Source organism: Azolla caroliniana, unplaced genomic scaffold (genome assembly GCF_043228905.1).
Source record: "Azolla caroliniana isolate FFs.n. ecotype wild unplaced genomic scaffold, voAzoCaro1.0.p SCAF_2, whole genome shotgun sequence".
NCBI classification, from domain to species: Eukaryota; Viridiplantae; Streptophyta; class Polypodiopsida; order Salviniales; family Salviniaceae; genus Azolla; species Azolla caroliniana.
Window position 1 is genome coordinate 25,461,408 of NW_028230437.1, and position 16,672 is coordinate 25,478,079.

At 36.5% G+C, this 16,672-nt stretch overlaps 2 protein-coding genes and 1 pseudogene across 2 annotated transcripts; 2 read left to right on the plus strand and 1 right to left on the minus strand.

Annotated features, from left to right (window-relative positions):
* The first annotated feature begins 3,607 nt into the window (after nt 1-3,607).
* Nucleotides 3,608-6,159, plus strand: LOC147867813 (thioredoxin-like 2, chloroplastic). The gene is made up of 4 exons (XM_087315628.1): nt 3,608-4,267; nt 5,220-5,417; nt 5,502-5,666; nt 5,759-6,159. Exons 1-4 carry the CDS (start codon nt 4,025-4,027, stop codon nt 5,798-5,800), a joined length of 648 nt encoding a protein of 215 aa, XP_087171754.1. The 5' UTR covers nt 3,608-4,024; the 3' UTR covers nt 5,801-6,159.
* An 883-nt stretch (nt 6,160-7,042) lies between these two features.
* LOC147867814 (ribosomal RNA small subunit methyltransferase-like) lies at nt 7,043-8,832 on the minus strand. Its single transcript, XM_087315625.1, has 2 exons — nt 8,493-8,832; nt 7,043-8,017 (listed from the first exon to the last, which is right to left on the minus strand). The coding sequence occupies exons 1-2, from the start codon at nt 8,790-8,792 to the stop codon at nt 7,259-7,261; spliced, it is 1,059 nt and encodes a 352-aa protein (XP_087171751.1). The 5' UTR covers nt 8,793-8,832; the 3' UTR covers nt 7,043-7,258.
* Nucleotides 8,833-10,203: 1,371 nt separating this feature from the next.
* LOC147867815 (uncharacterized) lies at nt 10,204-12,253 on the plus strand (annotated as a pseudogene).
* Nucleotides 12,254-16,672: the final 4,419 nt, after the last annotated feature.

The following is a 16,672-nucleotide window of genomic DNA, read 5'->3' on the forward strand; positions in this document are numbered from 1 at the left end:
GTGGACTTTGACACAGAGATGCCTCAAGGAGTGTGTTCATACACAAGGTGTGTAGTGGAGCTTATTATCTCCACAAGCCTCTTCAATCTCAACCATGTCATATCATCAAGTGAAAAACAAGCTTGGTTTTCTTTTTTATTTCCCATCCAAGCGAAATCCACTAAGTAAATGTAGGTTGATGGTAATTATTTTATGGATAATGCATCTAGTTACTTATTAATAGCCTAAGGAACCTCGAAAAATGGATTGGAGGCGACTTGCATATTTGATTGTCAATCGAACAAGGTCATGATAGGCTTGCAATCCACCATATTGACTTTGAACAAGAAGTTCAATATATTGTGGTGATTTGGTCAACAAGATTCCACAAAAGTGTGGGGATGATCTTGATGTCAAGAAAGTAGTGAAGCTGATCCGTATCCTTCATTTCAAGCTTGGTGTTGAGTATAGACTTCACTTTCTTGATGGATATCACATGTCCTCCTTTGATTACTAGGTCATCAACATACAAGAGGATGCATGTGGTATAACGAGGGTCAAGTCACACATAGAGGAGGTTTTCCAACTTGGACATGCCAAAGACAATGTTATGTAGGTACTATGTGATCTTAGAGTGCCACATCCTTGGTGGCAGGTGCTTGCTTGAAGTTGCACAATCCATAAGTGGGCCCCCAACTTGAATTGGGATCCTTGTTGCATGTAGACCTCTTCCTCAAGCTCTTTGATTTCCTAACATCTTTTGATGGAGGTGCCAATGGTAAGCATTGATATTGTCTACATTGTCGTCATCACCATGGGAACAAAGGTCTCATCATATTCCTAGCATCCTTTGATGGAGGTGCCACCCATTCACCATGGTAAGCACTAATATCATCTACATTGTCTTCATACCTGAGCTTTTTAATGATTGATAGTCTATCAAAGTTATACTTCACCTTATAGACTTGTATACATAGGATGACCTTCTTGTGTGGCCAAGATGAGATGAGAACTGACATAAAGTTGTTGTTGAGAGCTTGCCTAAAGTGAATCACAAGGTGCTTTGGTGAAGCTTTTGGGTCCGTGCATAACCACACTTTCGTTAGTCCTGACTCCTGACTATTCAAGAAGGATGATCTACAAGATGTGGGAAAACATTTAATCAATTGTTGGCAAGATGAGAAGGGAATGTGAAACTACTCATAAGCCTATGAGCAAAGACAAGATAATGAGAAAGTGAGCGCTCAATGTAATACCTTAATATGCACAAAAGGGCCAAGCCCAACTTAAACCATTTTTAATCGTTTAAATGTCAACTATTAAGATACTTGATGTTAATCATTAAAGAAATACATGAGATTCAAGAAATAAAGCACTAAGAATGGTATTAAGGAATCTCCTCCAACAAAATACAATGGGCCCAAACACTAAAATTGAAGTTTAAGTTTGAGGCTTGGAATAGATAAGAAGACATAGATTAATATCTAAGTTTAGGAGGAGATAGAGATTAGAATTTAGGACATTCTTAAGTTCTAGCTACTTCTTCTTTTTGCATAAATAGTAACGCATCAATTATGAAACTTAAATTACAATCTATGGAAATATGATATCCTATCAACTCATCACAAAATTGATCGGGTATGACAACCTCCCTTAAGAGTCTGAAAGGGAAACTACCATACCTATTAGGAGGTACAAACTTCGGATGCTGGATATATGACACATAGGCTCGTTGAAGTTGTTGTTCAACACATCGTCTGTGCGTGAAACTATTAGAAGCATTGCTTTTAATCTCACTGAGGAAAGAAGAGAATCTATTTTGAACAATATCTCATCGTGTGTTGACGGATTTGGGTGCGAGGTGTAGCTATTAAGGTGTATTGCAATCAATATATTGATGATGGGAATTTTATTTTATTTTCCAAAATTTGATGATGGGAATTGGTTAGATGCGACTACAAAATGTTGTAATTTACTAGATGCCATTGTGGAATGTCAGGGGTTGAACCCATTACCTTCTGGGTTTCCAATGGAAATTGAAATTTGACAACCTTACCAACCGAGCAAAATATCAATTAAACCTAAACCTCTTTCTCTCTATCTTACTATTAGGACTATGTCTTGGGTTCAAAACTCATATACTAGATATTGTCGTGGAATGTAGGGGTTGAACTCATGATCTCCTAGTCTCCATTGGGCAACCTTACCAACTAAGCTACATCCATTTGCTCTCTTCTTTGGTCTCTCTCTCTTAATGTTCTTGTGTGGAATGCATACATACAATGATACATACATTACATGAGGAGAGTCGAGTCTCCATTGGTCGTCACACACACACACACACACTCATTGTTCTTGTGTGGAATGCATACATACATACATTACATGAGGAGAGTAGAGTCTCCATTGGTCACACACACACACACACACACACACACACTCTCTCTCTCTCTCTCTCATTGTTCTTGTGTGGAATGCATACATACAATACATGAGGAGAGTCAAGTCTCCATTGGTCTCTCTCTCTCCTCTCTCTCTCTCTCATAGTTCTTGTGTGGAATGCATACATACAGTACATGAGGAGAGTCAAGTCTCCATTGGTCTCTCTCTCTCATTGTTGTTGTGTGGAATGCATACATACATACATACATACATGAGGAGAGTCAAGTCTCCATTGGTCACTCCCTCTCTCTCTCATTGTTCTTGTGTGGAATACATACATACATTACATGAGGAGAGTCAAGTTTCTATTGGTCACTCCCTCCCTCTCTCTCTCTCTCTCATTGTTCTTGTGTGGAATACATACATACATGCATACATACATACATACATACATATATACATACATTACATGAGGAGAGTCAAGTCTCCATTGGTCACTCCCTCTCTTTCTCATTGTTCTTGTGTGGAATACATACATACATGCATACATACATAGATACATACATGCATGCATACATACATACATACAATGATACATGAGGAGAGTCAAGTTCTATAACATACACTCTTCTTCTTTTAAGTTTGCAGTGTTGTGTAAGGCAGGACCCTACACGAGAAAAATGCTCTTTTCGTGTTTGATTTCATTCAGAACCCTAAAAGAAACACCACCGTGAAGGAACAGAGTTTGGAAAGCAATGAAGAAAGAATAGGTCCGGGTGAGTGTGCAAGAAGAAAGCACACAGAACAAAGCCTTCCTCACTACCACTACCTCTGCATTCACATGTATGTATCTTTTATAACAATACTGTAGAATGGTCTTCTCTTCAAATCTAGTGTATAAAATCATACCGAGTCTTCATCCAACCTCATCATCTTCCTCTTCTTCTTCTTCTTCTTCTTCTTTTCCATCCCAAACCCTAATTCTACATTACCTTTTCCCACTTGTTTATTCCTGTTGATTCTTTGGGTTGTTTTTTTTTATACGGGAAAGAACACTCTGATTCTCAAGAGCCTTGGATTTCTTGGATTAAAAAAAAAAAAAAGGAACCCTAATTCTTGGGTTTCCTGATCAAAGAAGACCCCCTTGATTCTTGGGTTTCCCGATCAAAGAAGACCCATAATTCTTGGGTTTCCTGATTAAAACCCAGGCTCTGTAGATTTTTTCTTGGTCTACTTGATAGACAAAAACCCCACTGTGTTTGGTTTCCAGATAAAAGCCCTAGTTCCTGGGTTGCCAGGTAAAACCCTAATTGTTTGAGTTGCCAGAGAAAACCCTCATTCTGGGTTTTCTGATCAAGACCCTATTTTTGAAGATTGGCGGCTTGCCCCATTCAAATCCTGATTCTGAATATTCATAGGTTCTCCTAAAAAAACTCTAATTTTATTAAACAAAGCCCTGATTCTGTGTATTCTTCCGTTACCTCTTCTGCATATTGTAAGAAACTATAATTCTAAGTTGCTCATCAGAAAACTCTAATCCTACATATTCTTGGGTTATTTGATAATAAGAAAAAACCCGAACTCTGCAAAACCCTGTTTTCTTAATAATAACAACAAAAATAATAAATACACAAGTAACAGGTAGCCCTTATTGTGTGAATCGATGGCACAGAACCTTCAAAGAACCTTATGCAATATCTCTTCTTTTCCAAAGTCATCTCATCCGAATCATACTACGAGCCAAAGAAATACCTCTAATTTGTTCGTCGAGAAGTTCAGATCTAGGAATTCTTATAGATCTCATCATCTCAGAATGGTTGAAAGATTCTCCTTTGATAGAGATGAGTTCTTTAAAATCCAGAAGAAATCTCTTCTTCTTCCACATGCCCAATCAGCTGAAATCCAGGTATGAACAATCTTAACCATTTTTTCGTCTCATATATTTAGGTATACGTATTTTTCATGCTATTGATGTGCACATGTAGTTTGATCAATCAGTTGTGTATGGAATCACGTCTTTGGTGTTAGTTTGGATGTGTTTTATGGCATGATAGGCATCAAAGATGTATGTGATGATACCAGAACAGAAAATGTGTTTTACAACATGAGAGTGATGGGATATGTTTGTGATGATTAAATAACTTGTTTTACAACATGAGAGGTATGACTATAGATGCGTTCTATAACATGAGAACGATTGGTTATGTATGTGATGATGCTTCTGGCATCATTAGATGATGTGTTTTACAACTCGAGAATAATGGTATGTGAATTTGATATTGCTGGGGACCATGATTCCAGTATCATTACAGATGGGAGTCAGCATGAAAACCAGTGAGAATATGCGGTGGTATCGTTATGAAGATGTGTTTTACAACGTGAGAAGTGGGTTTCTACATGATCATTTGGATTCAGAGATGGAATCATCGAAAGGGGGCTTGTTAAGTGGAAACAAGAGAATATGCTCAGACATGGAGTGGCTAGCTAGGAACTTACCAATGAAGAGTAAATGTATTTGAATAGAAATTTGTCTTCCTTGTTGGTGGTGGTGCTAGGTGAACATTAGCATCAGGATTGAATAATAACTAGTAATTACCTTAACTAAAGAATAAGAGAGCTCAGATAGGATAGCTTACCCTTATAGCCATGAAACCTGCCTTCATCTACTTGACGAGGTTATGTGCATGCTATTAACAAGACCGAGTGTCAATTTTCATAAGCTGCCATTGAAGGTCACAGTGGTGGCTTGTAAAAAAACATCCTTCAAATGTGCTACTAAGTTAAAGTCATGCAGATAAAATAAATTCTATGATTTGGCTATATAGATTGGATGAAATTTTATAATGCATTGTTATCAGGATCAAACGGCACCCGTATCCGCATGCGATGATGATGACCATTCTCCCAAATGGTGGGAAAGAGATTTAGGTATTACCTTGAAAGATGTGCATTCTACCCAAGAGCTGGAGGAGATGATCATGGAAGCTGAAGGAAAACTTGTAGTAGTAGAGTTTTTTGCGAGTTGGTGTGGTTCTTGTAGGGCTTTGTATCCAAAGGTACTATGGCTATAATTATCAATCTTGACTTTTCAATGTTAATGGAAGTTTGAATAAAGACATATTGTACTGTTTTTTTGCCAGTTATGCAAACTTGCAATTGAGCACAAAGACGTCGTCTTTGCTAAAGTAAACTTTGATGAGAGTAAACCACTTTGTAAGAGCCTAAAGATAAAAGTGCTTCCATACTTCCACTTCTATCAAGGAACATTCGAACAAGTAGATTCATTCTCTTGCAACCTTTCAAAGGTTAGAAATCTCATTGTTGTCCTCAAAAACAATAATATTTTTTCTGAAGTTTTTCCAACTTATATTTACCAAGTTTTCCTTTGATCTTCTAGTTGCAAAAGCTAAAGGATGCTCTTGCTAAATATACTGTTTAAGCATGAGGATTACAATCAACACAATATATCAAGAGGGGAGAAGATGCAATTTACTATTGCATAGGTGGGATCTACATGAATATTTTTGAAATTTAGATAAAAAAGAAATGTTATTGGATCAATTTTACAAGCAACAGTATATACCACACAGTCAGTACAAAATTTTATTGATAACATGAGAGAGAGAGAAAGAGAGAGAGGCTTGTCCTTGCAATTTGTTTACAACTGTTAAAACTATTCATATGTATTATAGCATATCAACCTGTAACTTACGAGTTGTGTTCAGTCTTTCTCTACACAATCACTAATAACAAGACACTACTCAATCATGAATAACAATTGCTTTACAAGTTTTGCTTCTTGTAGTGTAAAATTGTACATAAGATACAATCTCATAATCCCCCAATACCACAAGAGCTCAAAAACTATATGGAAGTGATTAAATGAAACTTGAAATTACTTGTGAGAAAACTCATTTCAAAGGGGTTTTCATGCACCAAAATAGAAGCCCGCTCTGTAGATTTCTGTAAGTCCAGACCAAGTTATGTTTTGTGCTGTTGAGTCATCTTAGATGGTGGTAATTTATACTCTTCTTCCTAATCCAATCTTCAAACTTTTGCAAAAAATGCTACCAAATCACTAATGGGAATATGTTTCCATGTTGCAATTGTGTTGTAAAGTCTACATAAATCTTGGGATAAATTCATGTCTTTTAACATGGTTCAACAGTCTGTGTAGTTCTTGGACTAGTACGATATAAATTCAATAACTAGATATTCATGATTAACATGTTTCAATTTGGTTCCAATAGCATTAAATGTCGATGACCAAGAGCATCATGTTCTTAAGAGGGAACACCACAGGAATTTTTTCGCTTTTTATTACAACATTCTAATCATTTCAATTTTAACAGCAAAGACTAGTAAACTTTGTTAGACAAGTTACTTCCATGAAAAACACAGTTTGCTATCTTTAAATATTCCTCAAAAGGAAGTAACATCCTCACCATTCAAATCATGACCTCAAACATATAGCAAGTACAGGCATTTGTAGGTGATTTTCCAGCAGAACTGCTTTATTTAATGTTTTCTAACTGAAAACAAAGTCATTCTAAAGAGAAAGCAAAATAAGATTCATGTTGCTGAAAACAAAGACGAGGATATGTTCCCAAAATTGAACAAACATTTCTAATTGCACTCAAATGTACATCATGCCGACCAAAATAATGTATCTATTCTAATGTAAATGAAAAAAATGTATTATGCTGCTGTTCACCCATAATCCAAATCAAAACGAGAAGCGTACATTTTGATATACCATGTTTCATGTACGCATCAGAGGCTATGCGTACATTCCATCTCCAATATACAATGGGAGAAACATCCTTTCTTTGTCTGAAAAGGAAGCAATTGCTTGGTTCCTGTGAGTATTCAAAACTTCATTGCAACATGAACACATTTAAGCAAAATGGAACCCTTCCTTGTTGAACATGGAAAGGAGTGTTAAGAAATCCTCTTGCCCAAGCTTTGACGAGCGTTTATCCTCAAAGTTCCCTGCCTTCAGCACGTTCACTACCTTCTCCTTAAACAGTGAAGGCCCGTGCATCTCATCATCACTGTTATCTTCATGTAATTCCATCTCTCTATCTTCCACAAATTCATCCTCTCGATCTTCCCCTACATCCATCATATCATCACCAATATTATTATCAGCTAGCATCATGGCATCATCGATGTCACTTGATTGGGTAGACCCTTTTAAAGCTTGAAAGGTCTTGAAATTCTTCTCAATCAGAGCAAGTACATTCTTCTGTCTGAAAATTGCACCCAAAGTCTTGTTCTTGCGGCTAAAGCATAGACGAATCAAGCCATCCCACTCCTTGAAGCTGATAGGAGGAAGAGGGTTCCGTGGTTCAATGCGGACAACTGAAGAATCTACCTTTGGAGGAGGCCTGAAGTTATTCTTGTTCACCTTGAGAAGATGAAAGACTCGAGACAGAATTTGTGTGTTCACAGAGAGTCGGCAATAGTGAGAGTCACCGGGCTTGGCCACAAGACGCATTGCAAACTCTCGTTGGAACATGATAACAGCACAACGGAACACCGGCCTATGTGACAGAAGCTTGAATGTGATCGGAGATGATATCTGGTAAGGGATGTTGGCGACACATACATCGAAATATGGTAATTCTGTCTTCAGAATATCGCCTTGGATAACCTGATCAAGACAAGAGTAAAAATACCATGGGAACCAGAAAACAAAAGACGTGCACATATCTATGGGGCAAAACCATCACAGTACAAGCCATTTTGCCACTGATGATGGCCATACTCTACTGCCGATGCGGATAATAGAAGGCATACCAAATTCAAGAATCTCTAAAAACATTAGGTTTCTAAGATTCTGGGGACATTAAAACCCTCACTCTCTCCCTCTTTCCACAGGCACCAAAGGTATAAATTTGAGAGGGCCCAGGTTTAATCCTCCCACTGAAGCTAGCCCATGAGAAGAACCAAGTTTGATCCCTGTAGCAGGCAGGTCTATACCTGGACTATGCTCAGACTATTTATCGCATTCTATTCTAGATATCATAGGGCATGTTTCCATCACCATAATCTATCTAGAGAAGTGGCAAAAGAACAGGAAAAGAGAGATAAGAGACAGAGAAGAGCGCCTCCCTCTGAAGCTTTACCTGTAGCTTATGAGCGGAGGGAGTTCCCTGGACACGCCTCTGAAGCTCGAGGACCATGCGAGGGTCGATCTCCACAGCGATCACTCTCTTGGCGATGTCGAGAAGCTTCACGGTCAAGTTACCTGTGCCGGGGCCGATCTCCAGGACAATGTCCGTGGATTTCAGGCCTGATTTCTGGACGATGCTCTGCACAACCAGGGGGTTCTTCAGGATGTGCTGCCCCTTGGACTTCTGGAACTCAATGCCGCCCATGCCCACGTGCCTCTGCGGTCTAGTCTTCTTCATCTTACCTCCCGCCATAGCGCTCTATCTCAATCCCCGTCTCTGTTTCTCTGTCTCTCTGTTTCTCTGTTTCTCTGTGACCCTGTTTCTCTGTGTGTGATGGGTGTCTGAATCTCTGTGTCTGAGACCAAGGCCTTATACTTTTGTTCAATTATGTTTTAGGGTTTTTTTTTGTTTTGTGATTTTATTTAGGGTTTTGATCTGATTTAGGTTTGCAATTAGGGTTTTCGATCCCTGTGGGTCGTTCGGCTGGGCGGGGGTAACGGGCGGGCAAGATTCACCCTTAGAATCAATGGCATAGTCTTTTATCGAGTGAACCAAGAATCGGCAACGGTTTCGCCGTAACTGGCTTGGCCTTTTCCAAACCAAACCGATTAAACCTTAATCGGTTTGGAAGCTTTCAAACTTGAACCAAACCGGTTCCTTTCTAAACAGGTTTAGCCTTAACTGGTTTGGGCATATCCGATTCTATTCGGCCAAACCGGTTTGTGAAGCTCAAGCCTAAACCGAGCTGAACCGAACCACCAAACCATTTTGATAAACGGTTTAATGGCTCAGTTGAGGCTTGAACCTAGTTGTTGCCGACTCCTAGATTGAACAATGGGACATGTGTCACACATGTAGCAAGCTAGAGTAGTAAGGCTTCTTGTTTTTATGGATCATCATCAATTATTGGAGTTTTCGTGCCTTTGTTCAATCATGGGCATAAAAAAAAATGTTTTACGAAATGTAGAATGTCGAGGAGCAAACTAGAAACCTTTATAATTGTAGCATTGTGGAAATAGAAACAAGTGCCTATAGTTTGGGTCACAATAATCCCCGTTGTTGTGTTTACATTACATACCACCTCCATCCACATCAGATCAACCAACATGAATCAAAGGAGTGCGTACTTCTCTCGAATCCAATATTCGTTCGCAAACATGCTATATAAAAGTTAACGATCATCGTTCATAACGAATGTGCTTGGTGGTTTCCGGAAGTAAGCAAGCATGCTCCTTCAAAACTTTGTGGATTTGAGCCGAGAACCCACCAGGAAACACAAACCATCTCTAGAGCTTTATATATAGATGTTAAAACAAATGATGAAAGAAGATAAAAATCAAAACAACAAAAAATGTGCGTTTCTCTTAAAAAAGCAAATACCAGGCTAATGACATGTTTTTTTTCCTAACTACCACGTGTCAAATTAATGAAAATTAAATACCTAATGCATGGGTTACATGAATCACTATTTCCCTCCCCCTTCTCTCTTGTCTCTCTACTCACATCATATTGTTAATTGTTAATCCTTCTCATTTCACTCATTAATTACAAGCTTCTTAACATATAGCATTTAATGATTAATTTCATCCCTAATCATTCATACCATACTATGGTGCCCCCTTGCAACAATAATGTCGTTGCCTTGATTCGGCGATCGGTAAACATGTCTGCAATGCTCCTTCAACCTCCTATAAGTAATAATAATCTAGTATACGTCAAATCTTGTTGGCATTGGCAATGTGCGCAATCGAACTTAATAAAATGTCATACCTTGGTTAGAGGATTCTCAAGAAAAGTGAGCCCTGACATGGAAGAGGTGGCCAATATCTGTGACGTGTCCTGATCTACCCTTTCTCTTCTCTCTTAGAAGAGAGTAAAGGAATTCCAAGTTTACCAATGGAATCCCGAGACCCCAAGCAAACCTTACATGCAATCATTCCAAATCGACGTAAGTGAATGTGGACCAATGGTAAGCTTGTCATCATTTTGAGTCAATTAATTATATTTCAAGGTGTAGAATCTTTCTCTTAATTTTGTAAGGCATTTGATAAAATACATGGACTCTCATCTAGTTGTAACTTGTAAGAGAGGATTTTATGACTCTTGTTTTCTAAATTTATATGTTTTTTGGTGGCTAAATAATATCCATGCATCTCTTTCCTCGTACATATGACTATTCCCAAATATGAATTACCAATTGAGAGGATTGTTGATGATATTATATTACAAAGTACATTTTGACCAAATATGTGCTTCAAAACGCATTCGTTCGATGATATAACATAATTTACTTGCTATAACTGTTTTTCATGTTCCCAAATATGGGGAAATGATAAGTTTACATGTTGCGCATATAGGATAGCAATTATTATAAACGTTGCTATAAAGCCAAGAGAATCCCTTGGATGGCTGTTGGAGCCCCATTGCCATTTCAGTGCTATAATTCTCATAAGATTTACATTTTGACCATAGTTTCGTTTTACGCCAAATGGCCAGATGGATCGTGGCTACTATTAGGGATTGAGAGATTCGCCGATGTAATTTGTTTCCCTCAATGGGTATGTACATGTCTATTTCATGCCATGAAGGAACCATGTTATGTCACATCATGAAGGAACCATGTTTACTCATATATGTTTAGCTAGCATTAAAACAAATGTTTGGGTTATGAATTGTTTGTTTTGGTAATAAATTAGGAAAAACCCTTTCAATCATTTGTGTTTGCTATTATAATGACCTTGGCATTAGTAATTGATATTTACATATTTTGTGATACATTCAATATCAGGTACTTGATGCTCTTCACAAGATAAAGTCTGAGCATGATGCTTCGTTAACATTTCGACGCTTGTCGAGAAGGGGTTTGTGGCTCATGTTCAATGAACATCAATGGAGTAAACACTCTTGCATGTCTATGTATGATCAATCCAAACATAACAAAACCACAAGTAGTGAGGCCACTTCCCCATCTCTACGTCGTCAAAGATTTAGTGGTTGATTTAACCCATCTTTATCAACAATACAAGTAAGTTATCATTGGGGATAACTATTTTAAAAATCTAAACTTAGGTTTAAAATGTGAGTGTGTTTCTATTACCTAATCAAGTTTTTTATGTTCTTACATTTCTAGTATTCTAAAGTGTGAAATGGTTTGGCTTAGGGCTTATCGAACCATGGTTGAAAACTAAGAAGCCCTCATATGGGAAGGAGTCCAATCAATCCATACTACAACGTGGAAAACTAAATGGTTTGTACGAATGTATATGTGCTTTTGTTGTAGTTCTGCTTGCCCATCATATTGGTGGAATTCGGATCGATTTCTAGGGCCAGCAACTTTGATCAATGCTTCTCGATGGATTCAAGATAGGTAAGGGAAATATTTAATCATTTCACTACAAATTGCACTTCAATTCATGTCAGTCAATTAGATTTATCAATTTATATTCATTAATGTACCTTCTCATCTATGTTGTGAACAGTAGGGACAACTACACAAAGGAAAGGTTGGATTCACTATTCGATTTTTGGGCGACATATCGTTGCAAATTTATAATGAATTGTGCAGCCACATGCCCAAAACATCTTAACCCTGGGAAGGCAATTCATCAAATCAAAGCGATGCAGATTGAGTCTGCCCTCAATAGTAAGGGCCAAATGTTTGAAAATTAGACAACAATATTGTAGAATAGTAGTTCCTATCACCAGGCAAACAATGAGTGCGACGATTTGAAGTCCAAGAATGGTAACATTCATTGAAATGTTGCATTATTTTTTTTGTCCAATTGTAGTTCCTATCAATAGGCAAACAATGAGTGTTCGTGGACGATGTGAAGTCCAAGAATGGTAACGTTCATCAAAATGTTGCTTAAAAATATTTGTCCTTGTAAGCCCAATCTTTTTTGGAGACATATATATAGAAATACTTTTTGTAATCTTTCCGCGTGGGTTTAAAATATGTTGGCTTCTCAGCACGAACGGAGGCAATGAATTAGTAGTGGGTGTATACATAACTTCAAAGATGAGATAGATAGATAATAATTGACATGAAATAAGACATGATTTGACTAGCAATGATATGGGCAAATTAATTATGTTAGACTTAAAAAAAGGAAGGATCCTTCACAATCTAGAAAGATGATTAGTCTAAGTAATTTAAGAAGTGCAACATGTTAGTGCTACATATGAAATTTACAGGTTGGAGTAGTATAATCAAGTTGACATAGAGATATGTATTACGTGTGATAAAGTTGCTACTTGGGTAACAATTCATATGTTTTATGTATTCATTATACACTTAAACAATGGTAATGCAAGCACCATTAAATAACCTATTGTTAGACATGTGGAAAGATGTTTGACACGTATAATGTTTTGACATCAATGTCTTGACTTTGATGTCAAAAAAAGTTTCTTCAGTGGAGGGTAAACCCAACTAATAATAACATGGACTGATTGTTTATTGCGCACCTTTCTGAATTTGGTGAAAATGTTCAAATTTGGCATTTATAGTTATAGTAAAAGTTCGTAACAATCTCCATCCACACATAGAATTAAGTGTTATGTTTATTATATTTATAGTAAAAAGTTCAAAACAATCTCCATTCACACAATTGTGGCATCAATTGTTAGGCAACCAATTGTGCATTCTGGTACGCAACCTTTGACTCTTATCGGCTCAAAATGTGTGTTATATCTGGTAGTGATTTGTTAAAAGGCTCTTATGACGATCATGCAAAATATCATATCTTGGCTTATGCTAATGGTCTAGTATTCCACTAGAGCATTAACATAAACCAACATATATGAAGCATATTTAGGAACTATATTCTACTTTTAGTGTGTTTTTTGCTTAATGCTAGTATGAAGTTATATGTTGAGTTTATCTTTTATGGTCGTTAAGTTCAATGCATTTATGAATGTATGCACATGAATATGCATTTTTAGAGGGTTGCTTATTTATGTCTATGGCATTTTGCCATGTTACACAAAGGATCTTGATACCGTCTAATAGAATTTTGAAAACCTTTTGTCTAATAGAGTTTTGAAAACCTTTTGAACGTTATTGGGAGTAAATGCTTTGAAATGTGAGTTGCGTGTCCATTATCATGCAACGAGGAGGCTATACGAGAATGTGAATTATATGTAAGACTTTGGGGTATACTCCAAGTGTCAAAGATTGTTGTTGTGCCTTTTAGTTCTTATGTGTAACTTTTGATTGAAATTGTATTCGGCCTAGAGTTCCCAACTTTCTTTGGGAAAGGGACAAGAACATTCATAGTGAAGGACTTGAGCAATAATCTAGATTGAAAAGAATTGTAGGTGAGCACAACAATTACAAAGATACTACTCTAAACTTTGGGAGTTCAATGAGGTAGAATATTGTAATGATGAATACAAGAAGGAAATTCCCTCATATCATGCTCGGAATTTATCAATTCATTTCGGGTAAATCTTGGATCTTATTGTTCTTTGCAAACCTTCAGAAGTATATTGCCATATACTGTGTTTTTCTCAATTGGCGATTCTTTTCAAATACATATATTTCCTATTATGACAGACACTTGTCTTCATGTGTGTTGATAGATGAACACTCACAAAGATCAAACCACAAGGAGGTGATAGAGAATAAGTTTCACAATAAGAAATGTTACAAAACTTGACAATAATTTGGGACACAAAGTGTTGCAATGTCTTCAGAGTGAATGTAATCTAGAATGTGCAATTTAGTTTGCCGTATTTGCTAATTAATGTCATTGTTGACATCTTTGATACTTTGATGAGGCATTTTTTGCAAGATTGAGGTTACCTTCATCTAGGAAATGTTGTATGATTTTTATTAGCCATATTGACACAACGATATGAAAATTAGGGTCAAGTTCACATCCCACCATTTAAAAAAATAATTGTAGCAATATTATGTCACCCTCAATTGCCAAATACTTGTGATAAATGTTTTTAACATATGCACGTTGAACCTTACATCCTTACGATGACCTGTGATACCATTATCCACACACCCAACTTCAAACACAAGATCTCGAGTTTATTGATGCACCAAGTTATTGTTTGTTAATTGTTTCACATGTGCTCCTCCTAAATATAAAGCGGCGGGTCTTTTAAAATTAACCTCATTAACATATGGTATTGGCATTACTTTTGTAAAGAATAAAAACCAAGTTCTTAGGTCAACATCGTTCATTAATTCTTGGTCTAGGCATAAAATATTCACATCTATTGTTTGGGTCATATTATAGTGTCCCAATTGGTAGAGTAAGATGTGTGATTGAACACAACATGCAATGTGGGTGGAGTATACTTATTGGACTTCATATGCTCGGAAGTCAGTATGTGGGGTTGCATAATGTCAAATGCAACATTAGCACAACACATTGAATTCAATGTTTGAACATAAACTCAATCATTTAGAGCTACATATGCCTATGTTCAGCTTAACAATACATCATCATAGAGATTTAGTGCTCTTCATCACATACTTTTGATGACATGATTGATATAATTAGTGGGAGGTCACAATTACACTTTTCTAGCAAGGCATATGTCAAATGTATGATCAAAGTAACTATATTAGGATAATTAGACCTTAAAAGGGCATTTTGAAACCATAACCTTTACGTGCATGACCTTGAACTTCACATATGTTTGAATGTATGGTATAATCTTACAATTTAGGTCCTTGTCTATTCAATGAGATATTGCAAATTGCAATGTATATATTGGCTACATTTGAACCTTCTTCATGACACTACATTCATCACGCAATTCTTCTATCGTCATTTGGAGTGTGGAATATATTATAGTTCAAACATGTCACGCAAATAGTGTTGACCTAATTACATATGTGATAATAGTTTTCAAGTTGTTAGAGGGTTGTTCCCAATGTCATAATGGACTCTCCTACAATGAGTGATGTAAAGAAAATGCTACATTGTGTATTCTATTAGGTGTGAACTCCGACCATTGGACTAATGATATTGATTAAGGCATCTTATACATTTCGATGCATGTTTATACCTATACTTCATTATCATGGTCACTCTAGATAATGTTATACCTTTTGTTATTCACATTAATAAAAAAATCTCATATTCTACATATTCATAATCCACGTTATATATTTTGATACGTATATTAAACATCATGCACAAGATTGTCAATGTCGTCAGTTGTGATACTAGATGTGGGATTTGATGCTTCATTTCATCTCTCTCTAGCCTTTTCTCCTCCCTACATTTCGCGTTTATATTTGCGCCCACACTAGTTGGAATGTATGTTCATGTCTCTCCAACTAGCTTACTGAATGTAATGAAACCACCTATTCATTCTCTCAGGTTCTTATCTCCCAATTGTCACAAAAAACAAGTTGGGTATGGAATAAAAGAACATATATAAGAAACAACAACTCAACATTTTATGAAAAGATGTAGTGGTCAAATAAGGTATTATAGAAATCTGAAAAGCAACACTAAACTAAGAATCCAATATAATATCTACTAAAGCAAGCAATAAAGAATCCAAGGTGTGGATTCTTCAACGATAATTTGATGTCTCTACATGAGCAATGACGTTATATAGTTTCATTGCTAAAGTATTCGAAATTTATCCTCAAATTTAGGAATTCAAAATACAAGAACGTAAACATTTTATCTCTCATCACAATTTGATGACCGGTTTGTATAGATAATTGAAATATGCAATATGTATTTTGGAACATTAGATCATGAATAACGTGAGTCTAGAAGCATCAATTGCTTCTTTTCAAACACATGAAATCTGAACATGGCACTCATAATGCACATAACTATTATCCCATGAGTGGCCCGTAAGTAGTCTCTGTATAAATGCTACACTTAAAAAGGTGCAAAATTATTGATTTATTTTTTCATGTTTGGTAATAGGGAAGTCTATGATCTATATCACAATTGTGTCCAATGTTTACGGGGTTGAAAGTTCTTTACAAACCACAAACATAAAGTGAACATTAATCTTAGCACATTCAAGTGTATGGTATTTTTGAACAAACATGAACATATAATAAATAATTTGTTCCTACTTACATAGGTCCTTTTTTCACAATGAGTAATGTAACGACTTGTGAAGCTCTTTTCTGGTTT

Coding starts and splice junctions, on each gene's coding strand:
- LOC147867813 (XM_087315628.1), top strand. CDS start 4,025: ATGGCACAGAACCTTCAAAGAACCTTATGCAATATCTCTTCTTTTCCA. Junction 4,268..5,219: donor CCCAATCAGCTGAAATCCAG/GTATGAACAATC, acceptor CATTGTTATCAG/GATCAAACGGCACCCGTATC. Junction 5,667..5,758: donor TCTCTTGCAACCTTTCAAAG/GTTAGAAATCTC, acceptor TTGATCTTCTAG/TTGCAAAAGCTAAAGGATGC.
- LOC147867814 (XM_087315625.1), bottom strand. CDS start 8,792: ATGGCGGGAGGTAAGATGAAGAAGACTAGACCGCAGAGGCACGTGGGC. Junction 8,018..8,492: donor CCTCCGCTCATAAGCTACAG/GTAAAGCTTCAG, acceptor TGTCTTGATCAG/GTTATCCAAGGCGATATTCT.